This window comes from Paramisgurnus dabryanus, chromosome 20, assembly GCF_030506205.2.
Source record: "Paramisgurnus dabryanus chromosome 20, PD_genome_1.1, whole genome shotgun sequence".
Taxonomy (NCBI): domain Eukaryota; kingdom Metazoa; phylum Chordata; class Actinopteri; order Cypriniformes; family Cobitidae; genus Paramisgurnus; species Paramisgurnus dabryanus.
The window spans coordinates 25,958,618-25,966,712 of NC_133356.1; the positions used below are offsets into that span (position 1 = coordinate 25,958,618).

At 38.1% G+C, this 8,095-nt stretch overlaps 1 protein-coding gene across 2 annotated transcripts; it reads right to left on the reverse strand.

Moving 5' to 3' along the window:
• Nucleotides 1-495: 495 nt before the first annotated feature.
• Nucleotides 496-7,875, reverse strand: LOC135787638 (uncharacterized). Of its 2 annotated transcripts, none has more exons than XM_065297565.1 (12): nucleotides 7,572-7,875; nucleotides 6,753-6,912; nucleotides 3,407-3,629; nucleotides 3,184-3,310; nucleotides 2,731-3,029; nucleotides 2,339-2,429; nucleotides 2,135-2,251; nucleotides 1,966-2,035; nucleotides 1,603-1,860; nucleotides 1,271-1,442; nucleotides 814-962; nucleotides 496-710 (listed from the first exon to the last, which is right to left on the reverse strand). In XM_065297565.1, the coding sequence occupies exons 1-12, from the start codon at nucleotides 7,773-7,775 to the stop codon at nucleotides 556-558; spliced, it is 2,025 nt and encodes a 674-aa protein (XP_065153637.1). In that variant the 5' UTR covers nucleotides 7,776-7,875; the 3' UTR covers nucleotides 496-555. The 2 variants fall into 2 exon arrangements, with proteins under 2 accessions (XP_065153637.1, XP_065153636.1); XM_065297564.1 differs by having other exon boundaries at nucleotides 1,960-2,035.
• Between the last annotated feature and the right edge of the window lie 220 nt (nucleotides 7,876-8,095).

Consider the following 8,095-nt stretch of genomic DNA (forward strand, 5'->3'; position numbering starts at 1 on the left):
TGGTAGATGTGAGGCTATGCCATCAGCAGTGGAGAGTGTGTGCTGTAGGGAGGTCGATGCCTATTGGTCCCTTGTCCAAAACTTAGATCCCCCAGAAGACATTACCTGCCTCACACTCCATCCAGGGTTTGAAGCATCCTGTCTGAATCCTTTTGGGCTGCAGATAGCATACATGAACTTCAGACAGGAGCATGGCCCTCTCCAAGCCAGCAGACAAGAGGAGGTTTTGAGCAAAAATTATTTCACACTGCAATTCAAAGAAACAGCTATTCTACACCAAAATAGTAGATCCTGTTAAGCAGGTTTTTAAACTTTCCATATACTTACAATTAAAACAACTTTGGTGTTGTGTAGTACAGTAGAATATCAGCCAACAGAACATGCAATATTTACAATTGGAATTGTTTACTATAAAAACATGGCATGATCAAAATGTAATTATTTCCCAATCTCCACCACAGGCAGTTCCGATACACAGCATACAGGCAGGTTGTCCGCTGGGCGTACGGAATACTAGGCAGGAACATTAGGAAAGCCATACCTTCATGTGTTGTGTCAGCAATAAGGAGGCAGTTTGCAGAGGAGGGACAAACATACAAAGGTTTCCAGTGGCCACACTTGGAAGATGATTAATAAATACATTGAAACAAACTGTACTGGTAAAACGCGGTATTCCTCTACCAGAGAGACCATAAGATTTGTTGCGTATCCTTAAGGAGAGAAATGTTTAAAACACATTTAGTAAAATGGTTGACTCACATAAAAAAAGATAGATTCACATAAGATATTGAAAAACTAAGTGAAACTACTAACCGTAAGATGGTTTCTGCTTGATGGGGTGGACTACCCAGACACCTTTCCGAAACCGCGGGTAGCGAACGGCGTAGGGTGCCTCACCGTCACTGGTTCGAGCTACATCTCTGTTGCCATTACTATTGTAATGTAGGGCTGCTAAGAGAAGTCTGTACGAGATAATTAGTTAAAACATTAGGTCTCCAAAGCTAATCCAATGCAGTGAAATGCAACAGACATGACATTAATGTTTTCAGTTCAAATGGGTCTAAGACAATGACTCATCTTTGCAATTATATTTTTATGTAATGCTGTTATCAATCTATAACACTTTGGTCTGCTATACAAGACTGCATTAGTTTTTAGCCATTTTCATACTGTCATCATTTACATGATACAAATGTATTGCAATATCCAGAAATTGAAAAAAAAAAAACCTAATTTTATTAGTATCAATACTTTTAAGTGATAACACTACCTGCTGTACATCCCAAGAAAAATAAAGCCAGTGTGTTTGGGAGCAAAGTGCAGAATGAGGGAATGGTAGGCCTCCAGGGAGAATATCTGATGCTGAGGTGACAATTGTCGAATATCCTTTACCAGTGCTTTCCTGGCAGCTACACTCTCCAGTTTAGTGGCTGCTGGTGATCCTGAATAAAACATATTCTGTCATATAGTCTGTCGCATTTCAATAATACAAGTCATTTTTAGTAAACACTATTGATAAAACCAAACTAAACTTAACAAGCACTGAAAAAAGTTTAGCCTCAAAACATTTTAGAACTTTTAACATAGGCTATTATGTTGTACCTGGTTCCAGCCACTCCTTGTCTCTTGCCTCTCCTTCCAACGGTGGATGTGCGCAGCTGGAAAATGCAGGAGTGCTGTGTTCATGTATGTCCTGTACATGATTTATCATACACTGCCATTTTGCCTCCATCTCATCTGGATCTCCTGTAGGGGTGGAAGCTGCGGTCCAGTAAAGATGGTTGATAATGGCTGGCCTCCACAGCTTCAGATCCTCACAGTCCCTCTCTTTTGCAGCAGCATCCAGTGCTTTCTGTATACCTGTTCCAGAGCAGACAAACAGAGCAAACAAATTTTTAGGAAAGTGAATTTAACAAAAAAAAGTTTGTTATATAGAACTACCCACATCACAATTCATACTTTTACCAATATGCAAGACATCAAAGAAATGCTTTGTTCCTTCTGAACACATTTCTTCACGTACCCACTTGGCCACCTAAAACACAAATTGATTTTTATAGAATTTAGAATTTATTGTGAATGATACTGTGCCTGTCAATGCTGATCAGCTCTAGATCTCTCCTAGCATCATTACCTGCCGATTTCTGTCTGTTATTAGAGCAGACACTTGCATGTCTTGGTCCATCAGGAACTGCATACTCCGCTTTAGACCCTCTAGCTCACACCAAGAGCTGCTTGGGACTTCTGAGCTCTGTAATACCAACTGGTTATTACTGAACAGTAACAGTAATATCGGTAACTAAATCAGACACAAGATTTCTGTGTGACATCAACTTACTTGGAAAAGCTTAACATCCAAAACTTTGTTAATTCGATCCTCAATCAAGAAGTAGCTACCATATTTCGCACAGTGTCCAGGAGAATCAGATCTAAGAATGTCAAAAACAGTTACATTTAGAGGTTAATGCAAAAACAGATTGACCTGTTCAACATCCGTGACGTGAGCTACACCATTCTACACTGAAAAAAAATCTCAAATTGCGCATGATTGAATTATGTTTTCTTAAAATAATTTTGGATTTACATTATTTAATTATGTACACCAGTTTAACATGGTTGAATCGTGTTATCTTAAAATTAAATGAATTTTAATTTATGTTAATTTTATTTTAAGAAAACATAATTTAATTATGTCCAACCGATGTCCAGAAATTATTTTTTTCAGTGTACCTGCAGTCACCAGACAGGATCAATCCACCCCCAGTCTCCTTTAACTCCCTGATGATCCCCCTCTGCTCATTCCTCCAGGCCTGCACGATGGTAGGGATAGTGTATAAGCGCTGATGGCGGAAAAAAGTGCCGGGACTTATGCACTGCAGTCCAAACAGCTTCAGCATCCTAATTGTCTGAGTAGCCATGCAACCTGAGAAGTGGATGGCACCGCTGAGTAAAAGGTTGCAGGCAGGCATGTTTCGATGCACCTTCTCTTGGTTTTGCCAGTAACGCTCATGACCACAAGTTCTGCAGGCCTGAGAGATGAGAGAAGATTCAATACTCAAGCAGCTTTAAGATGAGCCAGTAAAAAAACTATAGTTAAGACACAGATAATTAATATACATACTGTGCATTCACAGACTATAATTCAGCTCCTCATACATAGACAGTTGACAAATAAGACATTACCTGCTTGACTTTTATAAATGTTCCATCCGGGTGCATTATGTGTCCCTTGGTTTCCCCACAGCATACAGGGCAAATCGTGAACAAGGACAGCAACTGCCTCTGGCAAACAATGAACTTGTCAACAGCACTGAAAACAAGAAAAGGAAAACACACATCAATTCTGACTATGACATTTTTTTGATACACAATCAGAAACATTTTCCATGAATAAAAAGGTTTTTACTTTGGGTCACTGAGAGATTCCAGCTCTTCTGGTTCCTCCTCAGAGGACTCACTCAACATCTCCTCTCTTGGACTCCATGACATATCACCAGAATGGTTGATGATATCAGAAAATGAACATTCATCATCACTTTGTTCAGGACTGGCCAGTGGAGTTGATCTGTGATGCTCAAACCTTTCGGCTTGACTCCCCACATCCACCATCTGAGGCTTTACCTGAACAGCTTAGATGAAAGAGATTCATCTTAATAATTGTTCACCATGGTACATTTATTGGTAACAACACATGCACTTTCTAATGCAACCCAGTACAAAATATATTTTTCTAACATTATGAAGTTCTTAATTTTTTTTTTTCCATTTTTTATTTTTGCATTTAAGAGAGAATACAAAAAACAACAATAAAAAAAAAATATACATATATATAACATTTTTTACATTGAACAAGATAACAACTGGTAGGGTGCTACACATACAGGTCTTCCATTTGTTTTATATATTTGAGTGGGTTACATAACTTGTCCATTTCCACCATCGGTTTTTAAATTTTTGTCCTTCCAGTCTCAGGTCATGGGTCATTTTTTCCATTGCAAATATTTCCTCCATGATGTTCTTCCAATGGTCCAGACTCCAGGGCTCACTTTTCAACCAGTTCCTCGTTATAACTTTCTTACTTGATATCAGCATTACTTTGAATAGGTAAATGTCTTCTCCTCTAACAACATCTTTTGTTAACAGGCCTAAATACATAGTCTGAGGTTCATTCGGTATTTTATAACCCAAATTTTTTTCAAATTCTGTTACAATAGATTCCCAGTAGGGGCGAATTTTAATGCATGACCAGAATACATGAGAATGATTGACATTGATATCCCCGCAGAGTCTCCAACACTGTTGGGGGGTTTTCAACTGTTTACTTTTAATAAGTGGGGTGATAAAGTATCTCACCAAGTTCTTCCAACCAAATTCTCTCCATTGTCTGGAGCTAGTAGAAGTTTGTTGTAGAAGGCAAATTGAATGCCAATCATTCTCTGACAGTGTAAGCTGCAGTTCAGCTTCCCATTTTTGTTTTATGTATTTTGAGTCAGACCTATTACAACTTTGTAAACATTTATACAGCCTGGATACAATTTTCAAAGGTAAATGTCTGTATGCCCCTGCGATCATATCTATTAATTCACTGCCCTCTTGTGAAAGGTGATTTTCTATGTCTGTATTAAAAAAATGTCTTAGTTGGAAATATCTAAATAAATCAGAGTTTTCCAGGCCAAATTCTCTCTTCAAGTTTTCAAAAGATTTAAACTTTTTTCCCTCTGTTAATGTACACACTGCAGTGATTCCCTTGTTGGCCCATCTTGTAAAAGTGCTATCCATATGACCTCTTCTGAATTTTGGAGAGTATACTGGCCAGATCAACAATTTACAATCCCCTTCCAATTTGTATTTATTCAATACGTCCCACCAGATCTTAATTGTGGTATTTACTATTAGATTCGGTTCTATATGTTGGTTAGATGTTTTCTCACCCAACCTAGTTTGTGGTTGGCAGGGGCCATAGTTAAGCTCAATGTGTTTCCATTTGGAATAATACTCTGAGGAGCACCAATAAATTATATATCTCAACTGGGCAGCTAGGAAATATTCTTTAAAATTTGGAAGAGCAAGTCCTCCTCTTTTTTTCTCTAGTTGTAAAGTTTTGAGCTTAACCCTTGGTCTTGCCCCATTCCAAATAAATCTACTCACTTGTTTATCCCATTTATCAAATTGAGAGTTTGGTATACACACCGGGAGTGAAATGAATAAATACAGCAATCTAGGCAACACATTCATTTTTATCACCTCTATCCTTGAGCTTAAATCCATTACTAGTGTTGCCCATTTTGTCAGATCCTTTTGTATATCTTCATTAATCTTTTTATAATTGGCCTCGTATAATGAGCTTAGTTCTCTAGTCAGGTAAACCCCTAAATATTTTATCTTTTCTGAATCCCATTTTAGTTTGTAAGCTCGTCTGACTGCGTCAGCTGGTCTATATTTTATACAAAGAACTTGAGTTTTTGAAAATGTTTAATTTATACCCAGATTTCCCTCCAAAATCATTTAGTATCGTTAAAAGCTTTTATGTAAAATCCGGATTGCTGAGGTATATGATAATATCATCTGCAAAGAGACCCAACCTATGTTCATCCTTAGCAACTGTGATTCCTTTGAGTTCTTTACTTTGTCTTATGTACTGAGCCAAAGGCTCTATAAACAAGGCAAATAGGGAGGGGCTAAGACAGCATCCCTGCCTTGTCCCTCTGAAGAGCTCGAATCTGTCTGTTAAGTCCCCATTTATTTTAATTCTGGCCACTGGTTTATCATACAGGGCCTGTATGCATTTAATGATAGTTTTATCAAATCCCATTCTTTCCAAAGCCGCAAAAAGAAAATTCCAGCTGACTCTATCATAAGCCTTTTCCGCGTCAAGACTTACTAAGACTGTAGGGGTGCTCCGTTTATTGATTTCATTAATTATATGTAATGTGCGCCTGATGTTATCTTGCGTTTGGCGACCTTTTATAAAACCTGTCTGGTCTTCATTTATCAGGTCTGGAAGGAAGGTTTCTAATCTTCTTGCGATTATAGATGTAAATAATTTATAATCAACATTCAAAATAGAAATTGGGCGATAGGACTCACATAACTCTTTATTTTTGCCTTCCTTTGGTATGACTGTTATCATGGCTTCTTTCCATGAGGGAGGACATTTTGCATGTTTAAGTGTCCAATTGAAAGATTCCAACAATAGGGGTGTAAGGTCTTCTTTGTAAACTTTGTACCATTCGTTAGGATATCCATCTGTCCCTGGGCTCTTTTTGCTTTTCAATCGACTGATAGCCTTATCGAGCTCTTCTTTAGTAATGGGTGAATTTAATGATCCATTTTGAGTAGTTCCTATGGAGGGGAGATCTAATTCAGCTAAATAATCTTCTATTTCTTTTCTATCTACTTGTTCTGATTCGTTATACAGAGACTTGTAATATTTATAAAATATATTTTTGATTTGCTCAGGTTCATATTTTATGTCCTTACTTTCTGGGTCTCTGATTTTGTTAATTGAGTTCCTTATTTGCTGTGATCTTAATCTTTTTGCTAATATTTTGGTTGCTTTGGGACCTGATTCATAAAAAATTTGCTTTGTGAATCTCATTTTCTTTTTTGAAGTTCTTAATTTTTAATGTTTACTGTTTGAAAAGTGTTCATTACAAAATAGTAACCATGGAGATCATACATTTTTTGACATGTTGTCCTTATTTGTGATTGTATATGGCATGTATGGTCAATGCTAGATATAAGCTAACTACCTAATGAACGATGTAAACATCTAATGCTGCACTGTGATCCACGATGGACCACTTCTGGCTCAGGGTCCATTGTTGAGATGTCTCCATCTCCATCATCTCCCGGATCTGAAGTGGCAGTTGCACCCGCCCCGTCTTTGCTGGCAGCACTCTCTGCCAAAATCTGAAAACAAACCAAAATCACAACTTTGAACTTTTCATGAACTTTGAAAATTTTGTCGTTTCATGAAAATTCCCCATTCATGCATTATTTAAAAGACTGCCATGCTTTTCAAAATCTTTTCAAATTATTCTCGAACTGCGTTCCCTCGCATGTGCCCTGTTGATACCAGCTTTAATTAGTCAAAGAAAACCAAGGCAACTCCGATATAAATAAGAAAACTTATATTGTAAAGAATTACTTGGATGCAGTTGGGAGACGGTGAAAAGTATGCGCGCGCGGTGTCTCGTTCTTTTCGCGCCCTGTCACATGCGCAGCAGTTCATCTACATTACTCATCGATCAAATAAGACTTTGGCGGGACAAATAATAATTTGGGGGGTGCTAAAACAAGTTAAATGCGTGCATTTGGCGGAGTAGTAATATGCGAATGCGACCACATACAATTTTAACTCCCACATTCACATAAAAAGGTAGCAGTCTGGAGAATTGTCTTACTAGCTCAATAAAATAAGTGTCAAACGAGGCTCATTTGCAGCCTCACGGGGTTTAACAAGAGTAAGCTGAGGCGGGCTTTCGTGCCTTAATGGTGCTAACATTAAATTCTCAAAGTCATGCGAAGACTAATCCATTATAACGTCAAGAAAAATACATTTGACTTACTGTGCAAAGCTCCCGTTTTCGAGGCGCAGATTCTCTGCTCCCGCCAGATTTTGCAGGTGGACTTGCATGCACCGATGGCACAGTGCCATTAGCCAGCCTAATCCACTCTTTTCGTCGAAATCCCATGCGAAATTCCATAAGATCTCCTTGGTTGTAGCTGTCCGGTGTGAAGTGCTTTTCACATACCACCGTGTGTCTTGTCATGGAGGAGGCAGCGAAATTGCTTCTTTTTGCCTGGACGAAACGTATCCACGCACGGAAATCTTTGTGTTTCTTGTTTGGAAATCGGTGGACGACGATGGCGGGAGCGTTACGTCATATGCCGCGTTCTCTGGGAAAGGGCGGTAGCGTAAAAATAGGCACACTTTTTTCATAATTTCTGCCCGTGGGTGTTGTAAAACATATGTATTCTTATGTATATATTTTTAAATTGACATTTTCGTACAATATTGTGTATAAATTAAATTATAAAATTAACTTGAAAGATGGGCTTTAAACAACATCATTGTTATTGATTTGATCTG

Coding starts and splice junctions, on each gene's coding strand:
- LOC135787638 (XM_065297564.1), bottom strand. CDS start 7,775: ATGACAAGACACACGGTGGTATGTGAAAAGCACTTCACACCGGACAGC. Junction 2,430..2,730: donor ATCCTGTCTGGTGACTGCAG/GTACACTGAAAA, acceptor TGACATTCTTAG/ATCTGATTCTCCTGGACACT. Junction 1,443..1,602: donor CAAGGAGTGGCTGGAACCAG/GTACAACATAAT, acceptor TGTTTTATTCAG/GATCACCAGCAGCCACTAAA.